Source organism: Tyto alba, unplaced genomic scaffold (genome assembly GCF_018691265.1).
Source record: "Tyto alba isolate M040663 unplaced genomic scaffold, T.alba_DEE_v4.0 Super-Scaffold_27, whole genome shotgun sequence".
Classification (NCBI taxonomy): Eukaryota; Metazoa; Chordata; class Aves; order Strigiformes; family Tytonidae; genus Tyto; species Tyto alba.
Genome location: NW_024881301.1, coordinates 14709542 through 14727814, shown reverse-complemented (window position 1 = coordinate 14727814; position 18273 = coordinate 14709542). Strand labels below are relative to the sequence as shown.

The 18273-nt window shown below is 37.3% G+C and overlaps 2 protein-coding genes across 5 annotated transcripts in view; one reads left to right on the top strand and one right to left on the bottom strand.

The window, feature by feature from the left end:
* Positions 1 to 294, bottom strand: part of RNMT (RNA guanine-7 methyltransferase) — a 21665-nt gene extending 21371 nt beyond the window's left edge. The window contains exon 1 of one of the 2 annotated variants that reach the window (XM_033010636.2): positions 75 to 294. The gene's annotated coding sequence lies outside the window, so the exon portion shown is untranslated. The remainder of the gene's footprint in view (positions 1 to 74) is intronic. The other variant, XM_042798040.1, reaches the window with a different exon arrangement.
* Positions 1 to 18265, top strand: part of FAM210A (family with sequence similarity 210 member A) — an 18540-nt gene extending 275 nt beyond the window's left edge. Inside the window, exons 2-6 of one of the 3 annotated variants that reach the window (XM_033010639.2) lie at positions 561 to 679; positions 11020 to 11146; positions 12432 to 12904; positions 15064 to 15175; positions 16422 to 18265. In XM_033010639.2, the coding sequence (XP_032866530.1) occupies positions 12456 to 12904; positions 15064 to 15175; positions 16422 to 16688 (828 nt within the window). In that variant the 5' untranslated portion in view covers positions 561 to 679; positions 11020 to 11146; positions 12432 to 12455 and the 3' untranslated portion in view covers positions 16689 to 18265. Of the gene's footprint in view, positions 1 to 560; positions 680 to 1528; positions 1668 to 11019; positions 11147 to 12431; positions 12905 to 15063; positions 15176 to 16421 lie in introns of those variants that run through there. The other 2 variants (XM_042798043.1, XM_033010638.2) reach the window with 2 other exon arrangements.
* Positions 18266 to 18273: the final 8 nt, after the last annotated feature.

The following is an 18273-nucleotide window of genomic DNA, read 5'->3' as shown; positions in this document are numbered from 1 at the left end:
CTGCGGTCGTCGGGCAGGTTCCCCCGCCGCGCACGGGACCCCCCGCGCAGTCCTGGGGGGTTGGGGTGACAGACCTGCGGCCGCCGGTGGCCGGGGAGGACAGTCCGCTCGGAGGCGCCGAGGCGGAAGGAATGCCTGCCTGCTCGGAGCGCCGTGCCTCCCGCTGGGCTGCTTTCGCTTTTGCAAACTCTGGGGCCGTTCTGTCTGGCGTGAAAAATGTCGGCCGCGAGTCTCTGACAGTTGTAGTCGTTAAAGGGCCGTAGCTAGGTTATGCTCCTTAGGGTGTTTCTCTCCCGGGACGACTGATTCTGCGCATGTCTTGGCTTTTTAGACTCCTTAAAGCGGCTGCACACATTTCTTCTAGTAGAATAAATGTTTCGCACGGGGTTTGGTGTCTCGCTTGTGGCATGTGACAAATACGAGCAGAGGGCTGGCTTCCCTCAATAGGAGAATCTCAAAACTGAGAAATAGGACTTTTGCTCCTCTTATCTGTTTGCTAGTGAAACTATGTTTTCTTGCTCATCTTGAGATTTCAGCACATTTTTCTCTGACATTTCTAGCTTTGGGGGTCTCTGAATCCATAGGAGGAAGCGGCTGGCTGAGTGAAACACAACCCTCTTGGCAAAGTTGCATAGCGTTACGGTTCTCATTAGTAATCAGCTTCTGATAACTGACCGTGGTGAGTTATCCAGACTGAGAAGTCGTAAGAATTTTTGTTAATGCTGTTAAATCAAATGTCAGGTATCATAAACTGCATGTTCAGCCTCATTTATGTCTGTTAATGAAATGCCTTCTACAAGCTGGACCAAAAGAGACAACGTTAACTTGGAAAGTAATACATGAAGTGGCCTAGAATTCCTTACCAAAACTAATTCTTAAACTTGACCATGTTTCTCAATTTACCTAAACGCCAAGATGCTATTGCTGTTACAAGTATAAATGTAAAATGATTTGCCAGAGTTTTGCTGCTTTAGAGAGAGATGGGGAACAGGACACATTTAGAACGTGTCTTGCTGCCTGTGCTGCTAGCTTATGTGATTTGCACCTGCTTCTGTGTGGGAAATGCATGTACAGGGGATAATGTGTCCCGACCATTCATATCCTCCTATGGGGTTGACAGCAGGTGTTTGTCTCCTTTTCTGCTCAAGGGCTGTTTGAGGTAAAAGGGGTATGACTGGCCTCTGTGGCAGCATTATTGAATTGCACTAGCTGCTTGAGAAGCACTTCCTTCGGGGAGGTAAAAAAAAATAATTGATGATTTAGGTAGGTGGACATCAGGTAGCTTGCACTTGACAAAAACTGAGGAGGCAAAGAGAGTATGTAAGGACTATAGGAAGGTAAAGAATTGTTTAGCATAACTGTCTGCAGGTCTACCTCACAGACTATAGCAGCTGATAAGAAGTTTGATCTGTTTTTGGTTTTTAAAATGGTCCGTGTAATTCTCCTGTTGCAGATGACCTCTTCTGCAGATCAACTGACCTAGCTCTCTGTGTATACTTATAGATATCACTAAGAAACTGAAGTCTGTTTTTGCAAGACAGGGAGTTCTTGATGTCCCCTTATCTCAGATGACAGCCCTCAGTTTTCATCTTGACAAGCTTCTGGATCTGTGAGGTGTTCTGACTGGTCTTGAAGATAAAGCCACAACAAATTCAATGACAAAAGCAGTAAGAGCACTGATTTTTAAAATGTGAAACTGCTAATTGAAACCATAACATTCCTTGCAGTTGATTAGTTTTGCAGATTAGGAGAAAGATCCAACATAGTTCTTGTTGGTGTTGATAGACTGTGAACCCATATAGTTGAAGCTGACTACTGTTCAAGTTACAGGACTCTTTATTAATTTTTAATTTTAACCTCTAAGAACCACAGATTATTTATTCTTCAAGTTGCTGTCATTATAAGAAAATAATAGTAAGAGTAGAAAGTTATTAGTTAGTTAAAAAATCCTTATGATCTATTGTGATGATAACTTCCTAAGTTCAATTGATCTTGAAGGTACCAGTGCAGGTGTGTTAAGTCCAACAGACTTTGTTCACAATAAGTCAAGAATTTATTGCTTCAAACTGTGGAAAAACTATGGAACTACGGTTTGACCAGGTGCTACTACGCCAGATTGGTGTACCTAGTTATGTTAGTCCTCCCATTTTTTATCTGTCTTAGTAAGTAAGCAGTCAAGGCACTTTCTCCTTTAAGGCACTGGCATTATACAATAGGGCTTTACCTGTGTTGGTTTCTAGACTTCTGCAGCACAAATGGTAATGATCTATGTTATCATGAACCTGGTGTTTCCTCTGAACAGCTCCAATCCTTTCTACCACAGCACCTTCCATCACTCCATTCTCCCCACATCTTCTTCAAACTGGCTACTCATTGTATGATTCAGCAAAAAATTAAAGTTTTTTGTTCTGTTTCTAGACACGACACTGTTCCTTCTAAACAAAGATGTTTGAATGGTAAAACTAGGTCTTACTCTGTGCACATCAAAAAATGAAAGTGCCGCTTAGCTGGGCTGTAAATTTTAATTCCATGGATCTACTATTTGATCTTGTCCAGAAACTGACCTTGACCATGTGCTACAGTTCTTCTATAACCAAAACAAGAAGTTGTGTGGCTGGGATTGTGGCTTTGTAGAGCGTTTTAGCAGATGATCCCCTGCAGATCTCTAGAATTTGTGTATTCTGTCCTTACGGAGTGGGATGAGGAAAGGGAATGGGAGTCAATCCAGTCAGGTGCTCATGAAGAAATTATAAAGCACAGCAGTAGTTTTTTCAAAGGGATGGATTTTGTTGGTTCTAAATAAAAATATGTGAGTGGATTTACAGGAGTTCTAGAAGTCTCTTCCAAAAGACTGGTGAGAAGACTTGAGTAGAACATGAGGGCACTTATCTTTTAACTGTAATAATGGTATTGCTTAGCCCCCACGTGTCCCAGTCAGTTAACTATTTGCTCTTAATATTTTGTAGATTTAAAAGGTGATTTTGCTGATGTTAAAATTAGATGGCATCTTTTGCTTCCTGCTGTCTCAGACCATAGGACATCACTTTCTGACAGAAGGATGCTTCTGTGATGAAACACAAGCCTTGGGCTTTGTTGCTCACATCTCATAGAATGCAGTGTGCTTCCAAATGTTGCAGTCACAGGATTCATTTCTCAGCCTGAATACAGCAATGTAGTAAATCTGCTACCTCAGGTTGAGCGGGAGCGTTATTAGGGTCCTATTACTGAAGTCCCATCAGAGTTCCTTCTGGTATATAAAGACACAGCTCTGTGTGACTGATGCTTTTTCAAAAACATGTAGATGGTGTCATGTTGTTGTTTGCATGGCTGACGATGTTAGCAATCATGTCCTCTATGCAAAAGATGCTGTGTAAGGCAGTAAACTGAACAGTGGGCAAGAAAATTTATCCACTTGGATATCAAGACCTTAATAAAAATAATACTTCTTTCATCAGAATAGTTCACATTCATTTGTAGAGATGTGGGGAATAGCATTTACTAAAAATTAGATGAAGAGTGTGGTTTTCAGCATGTGTGTGTTCTGTAAATGTTATGATCAGCCTCTTCACACATAATTTTTCAAGATATTCTGATTGATACTACACATATTTCCCCATATGGACAAGTTTGAATTCACAACAGAGAATTCAACACTTACTTTGAATATTTAGAAAAGATTTATACTGGAAGTGAATGTCTGCCAACACTAATTCTGCTGAAAGATGAACGTTCTGTATTTTTTGCTGGGAAAAATGACAGCTTTTCAGTGTTTGAAAATGTGAAATAAATGTAGCGAGAGAGTAAAGGGAAAAAAATCATGAACCTAATGCTTCCACTGTGAATTCTGTTCTTATTGAAGCTGTGGGTTTGTTTTTGTTTTGGTTTGGGTTTTTTTTCAGTTTGGGGCCGGTTTACATTTATTCATACTTTGCTCCTAATTGTAAGGCTTCAGAGTTTTTCCCTGAGCATGTTTTTGAAAGTCTTAGAAGCACTTTGGGCACATTTGACACGTAAAAGATTAGTTACTTGGTAGGGGTTGTTGTTTAAGTGTTTTGTAAAATTGTTACATAATGTAATTTTCATTTAAAACATTATTACAGCCAGTACTGTTGATTACGATTGGGTTATGGAAGCCAGAGACACAGAACAATGAGACAAGACCTGCGAAGATCCAAGGTGGCAAAAATGGCATTTGTCAAGACCAGAAAAGAAACTGTTTTGGTAGTCACAATGCAAGATGAGGCAGAAGGCTGTGCATAGTTGATGCTAAGATCTAAGTTTAAATGAATTCCTAATAAATGCCTTTTACAAGTAGTAAAGAGAAAGTATTTGAATACCTAAGCTCTTATTCTATGGTATGTTCAAACAGGCTGAACTTTATTTGGGTTAGCACTATTTGTTTTAGTGAAAGTCACAGTATCTGCAGCATGTCTCCCGTTGTTTCATTAGACCTTTCAGGAATAAATATTTGATTAAAACTCCAAGAGCTGTTTAAATTAAATATTATAATCTAAATTTTATATGTCAGTGAAGTCCTGAGTGACCAGAAAGACTACGAATTAAAAAATGGGCTTGGCTACTAGAATCCAAATTGTGAATAGCGGGAAGTCTTGAACAAGCTGGAGTTCCATTTTTGTCTGCAACCTATTGACTGTTATTGATTGTTCTGTTAGTGAAAAGAGATGTTCACAGCAGCTCTGAACTCTAAAGAGAGTTGGCAGAACTTCAGAAAAGAAATATGTGAACCCTGAATATAGAACTAATAGTTACATTTCTGATGCCTTCCAGCATGTGTTAAAGTGTAGAATCAGAACTCTTGAGATGCTCAGTGAAAGTTGAAAGAGGTGAGGAATCTGCCAAATAAAGTTCAACGAACTGTCAAGAGGGGAGATCCTAAGAGATTCTGAAAAAATATTTTGGTGAAGTGTAGAAAACTGATCTATGTATTTATTAGTGTTTTAGCGTCCAACTCCTCACCAGTTGTGGGTCTTTTTCTGCATGACTTCAAAGCCATATGCAAGAAACTGCTGACATGAGGCTTGCTTATGTGAATTACCTTTTGCAGCCCCTTTCAGTTATTTAGCAGAAACTTCCCACTTCTTTATCTGCACCACCACACACACACACACTCACACCAGCCACACCTCTGTTAATGGCACTCTAGCTGAAAACCCTCTGACAGAAAAACAGAAGTGTTTTGAGAGGAATAAACTAACGATGCGTTGGCAGATACAAGGATGAAAGAGGCTATTAGGGGTTGCTTGGGAAAGTTGCTACCTGAGAGTGGAAATGAGAGCAAATTAGATCTTATTTTGATTAGCTTAAAGTGAAAGGTAATGTGCAGAAGGGCAAAATAATAAGCAGATGAGTACAATCCCTGCTTTGAACTAACAAAGGGCTTTTTAACCTTTTTAACGTAGATGTATATGCCTATTTTTAAGCTTAGTTAATGTCTAAAAGCATAACTTCTCAAACTTGCTTATTGCAGATGTGTCTATAGAGTGACAAATGGACAAAACCCCAAATAAGATAGCACTTCAAAAGGCAGGTGTTATTCCCCTTCCCTTGACATGTGCATATTACTTTGGGGGGATCTGGAACCAAAACAGAAGATGATCCAGCAAGTTTACACTTGCTGGAAGGAATCGTGGAGATCAGAGACCTTTTGTAGTATTAGTATAAGGAGTGTACTTAATGTAAACATTCAGTAGAGGGCAGAATGAAACTTCTGAATGAAGGAATCCAGCGTAGCTGTTCAGTACTGCAAAGCAGGAAAACAGAGTTAAAAGATAGATTAGCACCAGTTATTAAAAACATAGTTCTGAAGAGCAGAAAGCACTACAAATGATTGTGATACATTCTTTTAGAAGAATTAGAGAGAGAACATCCACACTTCTATATAATTCTTAACTGTGTGCAAGCTTACGATCTGATGCTTTCCAACGTAGAAGAAAATGGGGATATTACTGTCATATCAATTGGATGCAGATCAGCTGTTAAGCCTCCTGTGTAGCATTCCAGATCTATAACTCAACATACAGGTATTGCATTAGGTTATTCTGCTTTATTTGCCTTTCAAATCCAATGTTCAGACGTTATAAACATCTACAAGAACTTATTTCTTCCTAAGGCTACTTTTTGTTGTGCTTTCTAATACTTAAGTATAAGAAAATTGTAGTAGTGAAGATTGCTGTGTCTGTAAGGACCCTGTGAGGGTTTATTCTATTTTCTTGACTTCACTAAGTTTGTTTTAGCATGAACAAGAGTAGTTAGATAAAATAAGAGTAAAAAAAGCTGTTGGCTTATGTCCACTTACATGAATATTGAACCACAGTAATATGATCAATTTTTAAATTATAGCATTTACTAAGTGAAGATATTGTAGAGGTTAGACATGATGGAGGTGGGATGGCACTAATGTTTTACGGTAATTTGTCTACAAGATTTTACTCTTTCATTTGTTTTAACATGATGATTTTTTAACAAGATTTTAATAAATTTCACCATGACTTATTTTGCTTTACTCCCTTTAACCTAAAATGTGGTGCTATATACTTTTAGACAGCCCTAAGTGATAGACGAGATTAGGCAGTGATGCCCAAACTTCAAATTATAACCAAGTTTCTCAGTTTAGAATGAATAACAGGTTGTAACAGGGGCACTGTAAAGGTAGTAAAGGTCAAAATACAAATTCTACATACTCATTCATGCACTCTAAAAGTACCAACACAAAGAATAAAAAGTCCCTATACACTGGCATTTTCCCATCCATGGATAGTGACTGCATGCTATGCTGAACCATTGCAGTTGCTAAGAGGTTTATAGTTATATTTTTACATTGAGTTTAGGAAAAACAATGAAGCTTTGTATGTATTGCACAATTATTACAATGATTTTAAAATGTGTTTCCAGCTTTTTGGGCAACCCATATACATATTCTGTTCAGTTGTGGTTTTCTTATTTTGGTTTGTTATCTGGGCAAGACACTTTTCTTTTTTTAAAAAATAAGTGTGTGTATATATATATATTGTCAATAAGTTACTGAAAAGAGCAATTTAAATCTCAAAGCAAGTTTTGATTTTTTTTTTTTTTTAATTATATTTAGTAAGACTGTAAGCAATACAGTGGGATTTTTTATTGAAGTGAACTGTTTGGATGAGATCTCTGTACATTTGCTTTTATGCAATCTGAAAGGTGAGCGGGAAAGGACTTCTGAAAACTTGGTTTGTGTTCTTTCAAAATTCTTCTGTATATACAATACACGGTCCTAAAAGTTTTCTTGATTTTACGCTAAAAATGGCAAGAATGTAAATGAATTCTCTGGTTTCATAGCAAAGTGCCTTGGAAGTGGAAAAAGCTCATGGATTTTCTTTGGGAACTCTCCGATGGTATAATGTTCTTTTTTAAAACAGTAACAGAACAAGTAAAATTGCTTTAAATTCATCCTTATTTACGTATTTTATCCAGAGTGTTTCTGGTAGAACTAAGAAAATAGTGTAGTCTACATATACTATACCTGCAGTTCCGTCCAAGGCTTCCTGACGTGTTTTGTAAAAGGACTTAAATTGAAGTTTTTGCTGTCTTATATCCACCCCATTTCTTGTATTTTAATTTATCTAGTAGCTTAGAGAAACATAACTGTAACAGGGTAACTGTTTTTGTACAAATTACCCCCATGACAGTTTCATCTGAGAGCATCTCTGTCATGATTTCTCTTTCCAGCAGCAGATACCCACAGCAGCCTTTTCTGTACCTGTATTCTCCTGGCTCGTTACTTTTGTTTTCCAATGATCTCCTGTTTCTTTTTTTGCATAAAATGTTAGTACACATCCAACACCATGAATTTGTGGTAGCCATATAGACCAACTCTGTAACATTAAAAGATCCTGAACTTTTGTTGTCCTTGAGAACAAAAGAAATTCTAATCTCTACTTCCTAGTAACCACTGGATGGCAAAGATTTAGCAGAGAAATGCAAGAGATAGGGTACTCCTGCAGTACATCGGGTTTATGCCAAAGCTGATCTCTCAATTATAACAGAAGTACAAAAGTTTGCTAAACAAAACCTCTAGCACTGTAATCAGAAGTTGATCTGTACTTTTCCTCAAGATGCCACTAGAGCACTCCCTTTACATCAGAGGGCTTGTTAATAGCTTGTCATGAGACAGACGTGCCTTCAGGAACTAAATGGATATTTGACCAGGAGTATGTCCTGAACAGCCAAGATCCCTTCAGCTCAGTTTACAGCCAGCTGGAGAGACTACTAAACAGACAGAATATGACAGCACTGAAGAGGAGACCTTATCCCAGAAGTGTTTGTATATTATTTCATAGTTTGTCCTAATAGCATCTATTCAGTCACTGACCACATGGGATTCTTACAGCAGAGAACAGCTATATTTGTCCTTAGACATCTTTTTTTTTTCCCATTGTGGCATTTTTAAGAGAAAGCTGATGTAGAAACCTAAGATGCTTTAAGACACCACCTGCCCACCACACACACACACACACACCCTCCCTTAGAATCTGAGTGATATTAAATTACAGAGTCAATTGTATAGCTTACATGGCTCCAACAATTTCTTTAAGTATTATACTTAGAGAGTAAAATTGTGTCTCAAATCCACAGGCTGACACGCTTTTTCCCTCTGCCTGTTGAGTGCACAGGATACTAGGAACTTCCTTTTGCTGGTTGCATCTTAAAGGGCAGATTTCGCTGTATTCATCTCATGTTTTAGAGGGACAAAACAACTACAGTTTTGTATTTCTTTGGACCTCCAACCACATTTGTTGTGTGCTTTGAGTTGTCTGTCCTGTTTAAGATTTGTTTGTAATGTTGAGCCAAGTAATTAAAAAATTACAACTGAGCAGCTTCACCCATCACCCCTTTAACAATATTCATTTATTTAAAATCAATTTACAAAGTGTATGCTATTTTAATCTGTTATTCATTTGCCTTCCCTACATCCTGCTGTAACCATTATAGTATTTCCCTCGTTTATGCTTGTAGTGCTGCTGGATATTAGTGTAATCCTCAACTTACACTTCAAAAGTCTCTGCTTTGTTCATTTAGATAAGTAAACTAAATCATGTACCTATGAAACACAGTAGGATCACTAGGAGAATTCCAACCTTGTTTTGAAAAACCTGTTTTTTTTTTTATTCTCTCAAATATAAGCACTATTGTATCTAAGCCTTTTCTTATATATCAATCATCTAGCAAAAAGCTTTCTTTAAAGTGGAGAAACAAAAAGTAAGCTGTTTCACATAATATTAGCTAAAACCTATAAATAAAAGCTATCATCTGTGCTTAGAAGGTTCAGGACCCTTTCAGGATCTACCCTAGATGGTTAGAGGACTTTCCCTTTTCCCAGCCAGGCCTTGCGCCATGGAGAAAAACCCTTTAGTTAGAATTCCAGGACTATCAGAGGATATAAAAACAAAACCAGGGGTATGGCAAGTCTTGACAGTGGCCCTGGTAGTTCCTTTGCTTTAAAACCATTGGTGACATTCTGTATTTAAGTCTTACATAGTGCACCTAACTGTGTGAGCAGAGGCCTTGAAACTCGTTTACTAATCACAGCTATGTTAGCTACTGACTGATGCGTGTTGAACACATAGTAGCAAGCCATTGCTTCTTCACCTTAAGGAGAATCCTCACCCCCTGGAAGCTGTTTCACACCCCAGTGTTCAGCAGCCATTGCAATGAATCAGAGGTGTGTTACCATGTTACTTTTATGCTGTCAGTAGGTGCTGAACAGCAAAACCTAGAAACAGTTTTCTGAGAAATGCTAGTGTATATATATGCTACACAGAATGGGAAAATTCAGAAATACTTGTTCAGTTTCATCTTGCTTCTGTACAGAGGAATGATCTCCTTTGGCTGTTAGAATGCAGAGTCCTGTTAATAACATTAATGAATCAAAATCAGTGCTGAGCATGGTTTTCCCTGTGCTATATGGTGGCAATTTTCAAAGCTTTTTTGGAACAGGTATTTTTCAGTAGGTTACCATCCACTGAAAACAGATGAACAGCAGAAGCCTGAATCAAGAGCTCACAAATTTCCATGGATGGATAGGTATCCTTTGCTGAGTCTGCTGGCTGGATATTATGAAAAATCTATTTAGGGCAGATGCTCAGTGTTGTGTACAATTAGTGAGAGGGAAAAACAGTCCTCTGTGGTGAGTGTTATCCCTCAGGAAAGGAGTGTAAGTCACAATAGGCAAGCAGTGTAGTTGTCTTCTTCCAGTTGTTATAATTTCTATCAATCAGTAAGGTCGCTGGTATATGACAGAGTGCCATCTTTAACAACTGAGTTTTGCTGAGTGTTTTTGCTACTTGTTTTGAAAAGCAATTACATTTGGATCTGAGTAGTCAGCAAGAATCTCTGCTTTTTGTAAAACTAGATACCACAAGCAGTTGCTGTGTCCAGTGAATTCTTACAGAAGACTGACTTGTTAAGAGGTAGTACCTGTAGCTGATTTACTGCTCAATAAGCAGCAGTCCTTGGCTCCCACTGAGTTAATAACTCAACAGGAGTGAGCAACTGCTTGCTCATAGAGAAACAAGAGCTCCTTTTTCCCCTCTTGATGCAGTACCTCCTGTTTAGTATGAGTTCAACAAAAGTATCTGTGCTTCACATGCAAGGTAGAGGTTCCCAGGGAGTTTGAAACCATTTCTCCAATCTAGTCCCCACATCAAACATCATAATTCTAGTAATTGCAATAAATTCATGCACAGCAAAAACATAAAAATAGCTAGGAAACATACAGGTGGAAATGTTCAACAGATGCATTTGGGTTATGAAACTTGTCTCTCTTGGAAGGAAACAGTAATTCACAATTGAGGAGCTTCTAAGTTACACAAAAAAAAATCTCCCATTAGTGTGCCAGTATCCAAAGGGGAATTTATACCAATAACTTATTCAGAAAGCAAGGTTTCAGACTGACCAAAAATCTTTATAATATTAGTTTGCTGTTGTTGCTATTTCTCTAAATGCTTCTTTTTTATCCTGCTTTAGCAGAGACATCGGTATGGTCAAGACGTATATTTGAAAGGTAGTGAACTAGTGGAAGAGTTGCAACTTTCTGAAGATATAAACCTTACCATCGTACTTTTCTTGTGGTATATCTGGAAAGTAATAAAGGGTATGTATGGCTGCTTTTTTTTTTTTTTTTTTTATTTTAAACTTCTGCCTATGTTATGAAGTATTGATCATTTTCAGCAACCTACACAGATTGACCGTCAAAACACCTGGTTGAAACATATCTAAGGCTGTAGGTGAAGGGGAAGCAGACATGAAGACAACAGTCGAGTTTAATGAGAATCCAGTGATTTCTAGTTTGGATCAAGAATTGGTATGCTAATTAAAAATGTAGAAGCATCAGAAAGATTTGAAAGTTGTAATATAACTGACTTAACTGGCATTTGTTACATAAAATCAATCAGTGGCACTTTTTTTGGAGGGAAGAAAAATTAGTTCTATAACTTGCAGTCCCTGTATAAAAGAAAGGAGTTAGTATTTCATTCACTGGTTCAAAGCATGCATTTTTGGGGGGGGAAAGAAATGACTTCTTGATGTCTATACATGCCAAACAAAATTCCTCTCTTGTGGGGAATCTCTCAGTAGTTCTTTTGGACTTTCAGGAGTAACTGTTAAGTATTCAAAATCGGAAAGTTAACTGGGTTATCTACAGTTTAAAAATATTATTTGCATTGTAATATTTTGGAAATTGCAGTTCAATTTTGCTGCTGTTAATGCACGACATTCAACAGTACCATCCCCCCTTCCTAACAGATGTATACTGGCAGGTTGTTATGGTTAGGTTTGTTACTATTACAGTTATTTACTATTATTGATTGTTATTGGTTGTTTATTATTATTAATAATAATTATTATTGGGTTTTTTTACTATATTAACTTTTCGCTCAAAAGAGTATAGAACATGAAAAATTATACCAAAGCTCAGAATGTATTGACACCAAAAATTAATTTGAATTGCACTTCAGTGAGTTCATAGTACATTTATGTAGGCTCAAAGTATCACTCAAACTATCAGTTTCCACTGTGAGTGACATTTCAAGAGTAGCTTTTCAATAACTGTGCCAGATTATGCAGATAAAGGCAGTAGATAGCACTAAACATCTAAAAATGTTTTTAGAGAGTAGAATGAGCATTTTAGCTGTGAGGAGCAGAATGTGTTAAGTGAAGGGTCCATTTTAGTTCAGAATGCTAAAGAGGTGATATCTAAAATTATTTGCTTAATTCTAGAAGATAACAATTTCTGCAAAGCAAGATAAGGAAAACCTTTTAAAGTAGAAAAATAGAAAGCAATTTAAAATTTGAAAATTTCATGTTGCATTGGAGCAAATAGAAATCAGATTATTGAAATGCAATTTATTTACTCTTTTCTTCTTGTTTCCTCTCTATAGAAACCTCAGCCATACTTAATCAAAATGCAACGGAGTCTATTACATACTGCATCTCAGCTGGTGCATGGGACATGTTTGGGTTTTCCTCGCACTGGTATCTTTCAGCACGTAAAAGGACAATCAGTGTTGTCTAATGTTGGATGCAAAGTGATTTTGACACTGGACCCTCCTAAACGATGTCTTCATGCAGGTGCAGCACACTTTGCCTCAAAGAAGAGTGCTTTTTCATCACAACCAGCAAACGCTCCTCACAAAGTACCAGAAGAAAGAATTCCTTTGACTTCAGCCACTGAAACACCCAAGCAGATCCCTGTAGAGTCAGATTCTTCAGATCCTGACCCGTTACAAGACAAATCAATTAGTCTTGTTCAGAGATTCAAGAAAACTTTTAAACAGTATGGAAAAGTCATGATTCCAGTGCATCTTCTGACTTCCACTGTCTGGTTTGGATCCTTTTACTATGCAGCCATGAAGTAAGTTGATATTTTTGTTGCAGTGCCCAATACTGCTGTTGAATCGAGGACGACTTTCACAGGCGAAAGGACATACAAATTATTATTACATGTTAAAATGTACCTCTGTACATAATAGGGAAATGAGGCTACATTTTTAACTGAAGCATAAGACCAATATAAAAAGTATATTGGATTCATGAAAGTGTCACGTACATACTATTATCATGCGGTTATTGCTGTGTACCAGATATATTGCTAACATTTGAAGGAAAGCTCATCTCCCCAAAATATGCATGGATGTAAACAGCATTAAAATTACTAGTAACATCTCACAAGGTAAAGATAGGGGTTTGGAATCCTGATAACAAATTGCTAGGTGAGAGCTTTACAGACCTGTTGATTCTTGCTGTTGGACTTGAGGAATATTTCACTACTTCCCCCCCTGCCCTTCTTCATCCCCAATCCTCCCTCACCATTGCACTTTTCATGCCATTCACCTCGCTCTGAGCTCCTCACAAGCCATGTGTATCTTTTCCTTTTTTTATTTGTTTCCTGTCTTTTCTGCCTTCCACTGAACAAACTGCTAATGTAGGCCAGACTTTTTAACTGGAAGTTAAATATTTGTGTGGCTAAAAAAAAAAATATATATTCTAATTTTAGGTTTTTTAAGATATAGTATGTACCAGATACAGTTCTGGAAAATGGCATTTATTAGAAAAAAAAGATACTATATCAGCTATGAGCTGCTAATTCAGATGAAAGAGGTTTAATCTATTTGCAAATGTTTTGCTAATTATGAGTAAATGTTTATCTCCAGATTGCTAGTGTTGTATATTTAATAATAGAAAGCATGAAACAATGACAGTTTGTGGCGGCAAGGATGGGGCTTTGACATCAGAATGTTTTACCACACAAGTGTTTGTTTTAGTTACTCTAACCAGCTGGCATAATTGCCCTTTGTAGGAGCTATATATCCAAATGTCATTCTAAATTTAGCTCATGTCAGAGCAATAAAGGTCTTGAGTTATAAAAATATTTTGCTTTGGATGAATTCAGGTTGATGCTTACCTCCAGACATTTCAGACTGAGTGAAGATTACTTTTCTTGAAAACACTTAAGTTAGCTGCTAACATAGGTATTTGACAGATGAAAACAACTGAAATATTTAACTAGAAACTAATTATAACAAAGCTTCAGTTTGTCACGCCACAGGAGCAGCACCCTCTTGAAGTGGAAAAATGACTGTCAGAATGACTGCTCATGATAGGAGACTAAAAAAATTTTTAGTCTCATTTCATAGTTTATGAAATAACATGGTTAATGCTGTCTTTCAGATCTTACTAAGTCTATTCTACTCTGGGGATAGGCCTTCAGATTGTAGGTTCTAGCAAATGTTAATAAATTACTGTTATTTTTCCTGATACTAAAGTGATGGCATGCACAGAAGAATGCTTAAAATATTAGATAGAAATGGATAATCATACTAATAATACAACATCTCTAAATATTGGAAAGTCAGGTCTTCTATCACTGCCTGTAACGTTCTACTGTAATGTAAAGATGGGCTGTCTTTTTTTCTCTGGTGCTGATGTTAGCTTCCCTGCTTTTCAAATAGAAAGAAATTGTGATAGGAGTTCCCTCCACCCATGTTGGCACCTTATATTGGTAAGGTAGAACAAATGGACACAACACCCCTGAAGTCTTTCAACATTTAACACGTTGATCCTTTTTGTCTGATATATTTAAAAGTGAATGCAGGACACTGAAGTGTGTGGATTCTGTGTTTCTGGGCATCCTGCAGATTATTCTGAAATTTTAAAAAGAAAAACAACAAGTTTTAGGCAGATCAGAACGTGAGGTTAAACTGGCACAGCCAGAACCTGTGTAGATGTCTTACCACCATTATATCTACTTGCCTCCAAACATAATGAACTGGAACACAAGTTAGTAGCTACTCAGCACAACAGGGATAATATGAATGGGTCACCTCTTGGAATGCTGAAAAGAACATTGATTTGCCTATAAATAGAAATCCTGTATTTTGCTTAGATGAAAAAATACTTTGCTATCAAATTACAGAGTTTGTATCATAGAGCTAAAGAATGGAAATGATACTGTAAATCACTGTTTGGGTTTCAAATTCCAATTCAGGTTGCCAATTTTTTTCTCTTTTATAGAGGAGTGAATGTTGTTCCATTCCTGGAGTTGATTGGCCTACCGGACAGCATAGTAAACATCCTGAAGAATTCCCAGAGTGGAAATGCACTAACTGCATATGCATTGTATAAAGTAAGTATCATTATAGTTTGTAAATAAGCTCTAAACCTTGCCTGGTGAACTAAACAGGGTTTATTTGTTTACAGCAGAGAGAATTAACACTGTTTTCTCTCGTTGATAGTTACACATGCTTGAGGACTCATTTTTGTGGTAAAAATAGCCACATGCAAGTTGATACGGGCTCTGTGTTCCTTTAAGGAGTCTATCTGTATTTCTAAAATAACTTCTTTGTTTGCTGCAGAACTGTTCTCCGCCCTCAGAGATTTAATTACAATTAAGTTATTCCTCTGTATCCCTGACATAATTAAGAGGGATAAAGAGATAAAGTCTAAACACCTCATGGTTTCCAGATAAAAGTACAGTTATTTTTATCCTAGAGGATTCACTACTTTGTCTTCCTGTCTTGATTCTCCATCATGTCATTATACATGCACAGCCCATGTTGGGGAAATTTGAAACATGCCAGACCGTGCAAAAGCGAAGTACTGTATTTGCTTTGAATGCCACTTATCTGTTTTGTTTCCAAATGTGATGTGCTGCTTCTCTGTTATTTAAAGGGATTATTTTCCCAGACAAAGTGAAATTGCTACTCTTGCCAATTATTGCTATGCCTGAAAGAGACCAATAAATAAAAGTGGTTAAATATAAAGATTTTATTATAGCTGGGAGATAGGATAGTGTTCAAGTGTCTTGAAAGTGAACCTTTCAAGATATGGAAGCACTAAAATAGGTTGAAAAGAGAAGACTGTGCAGGCTTTATCTTTGAAGTTCTGAAAGAACTGGTTAGTCTATGTGTCTGGGATTAGCTGATCTCTTAAGGTCTCGGTTAGCTCTAGTTTTCTATGTGCAGATCCTAGTTTTGGACCGAAAGATGCCTATACTCTTTTGAATTTTAGAATTTAAAGCATATCTTGTTGTCAGTATTTCCTCTTTGCTTATATGGCTCAGAGTTCACATACTGTCTGTTCTGAATTGCATTCTGAGATGCTTAATGCTCATCCCACAACCTGCACAGGGCGGTGGTTTTTTTTTTAAAAAATGAAAGTCTAAGACCTGTGCTGGTTTTGTCAGAAGGGTACTTTAAGGAAAAGAGATGAATTTGGGGGGGATGCACTGTAAATTGGCTTATTTCCTTATAAATAAGAGATCTTTATAGTATCTGACACTGATCAAAATAAATTCTCAATACTGAAGATATCTTTTGCTAGATAATATTGTCCGGTTTTATTGATATGTTGTGTTCTTTGGTTTCTTCAAGATTGCAACTCCTGCCAGATACACTGTGACTTTGGGAGGAACATCCATCACTGTTAAATATCTACGTAAGAATGGCTACATGTCCACACCACCACCGGTAAAGGAATATCTGCAAGATAGAATGGAGGAAACAAAGGATAAAATTACAGAGAAGATGGAGGAAACAAAGGATAAAATTACAGAGAAGATGGAGGAAACAAAGGATAAAATTACAGAGAAGATACAAGAAACCAAAGATAAAGTTTCATTTAAAAAGATAAAGGACTAGGAGAGATGCTTAATTTTGGGATATATCAAACTTAGCACTTTAACCCTTTCTGAGGCAGGATATACGAAGTGCACTTCTGAGCTTTTTTTGTTTGTTCTTTTATTTTCCTCCTTGTCTGGAGACTACAATTGCTCTGTGGATTTAAAAATTCTATGTATTCACCGAGATTAAAGTTCCCCGGGGAGGGAGGGATTGTGACAAAATTTCAATTTACAGAAGGAAAGGTGAATCTCAGAAGTTCGTGTGTCCATTGGTACTAGTGTTGACAATTACTCTTCCCTCTTCTCCCCCCAAATGAAGATTGTTTCTTCCAAAAGCCACTACTTTATTCTTCTTCCATCATACTGCACAGCCATTATGCCATTAGACTGAATCTTCCATTAAATGAGAAGGAAGATTCCTCTGCTGGGAAAGGCAACGTGTTTTGGTTTTCAGAGTATGTGGACCCAGGCCTCTTCAATCGTGCTCATCTCTCAACTTGGAGACCGACCATTATCACGGATACTGTACATGAAGGAATCAATGGACTAGCTACTCGATCTGAATGGATTATAATGGCTACACTGACTGCAGGTGAGCTGTGATAGTTTACAGGTTGAGACTATGAATCTTTCTTGGACGGTGTATCTTTTCATAAATCTCAATTGAAAGCTTTAGGAAGATGAGTTAATCATAGTAGCCACACAAATATAGTTTGTTTCCTAAAGCTGATTTACAGTAGAAAGTTATTAGATGAAATTAATCAATAATTGTATATTAAAAACTAGGGGGGGAGTGTTGTTATGTTAAAGTTTACAAAACTGCTCTATTCCATTTTTGGAACAAAAATATTCTGAAAGAGATGTTTACTTGAGGGGCTTTTTCAATACATGCAAAGTTACAGTTAAGCCCAACAATTCCTCCTCCTATCCAGGAATCCTTCAGACTTCAGTAGAACAATTTAACTAAAATAAGCATAATTTCTGAGACAGTGATCACAGTCTACCAAACTTTTTTCCCATAGATTTTCTTAGGTCAAGCAAATACTTATTCTTGGCTGAAGGCTGAAATGCTGTCTCAGAGATGTCATAAAAGGACTGAAGTTGAAACTATTCTATTTGACTGGACAGGCAAACTTCTCTCATGGTTTTAGTCAAGTGTAGGCTAAATTTAAGGGTTTTTTTCCCCTATTTCTATTACAGATCTCACTTTGTAGCAACTCTCTGCATGTGTATCTTGTTGAACAAAGGTGTGTTTTTTGCAGGGGAGTATGGGGAAGCAACAGAGTTGGACTCTGAGCATTATTAGTTGACTAGAATAAAAGAATATAGCTGATATTCAATCAGCTCCACCCCGCTTATGTTTTTGGTCGTCACCAAGGGCCTCTCCATGTTTATGAGTTGAAATTCATTAACTTAATTGTGCAGGATTGATTACATACTTCTCTGCCTCTGTCCACATGTCAGTTAGTATCTGCAATCTAATGCCTACCTCACAGGGATGTTGTGAGGAATAATCATTGTATATTCAGTGCCATGAAGATGTAAAGTGCCAGGTTTCTGAGAAATATTATTAAAAAAATAAATCTCTGAACTCTAGCACTGTT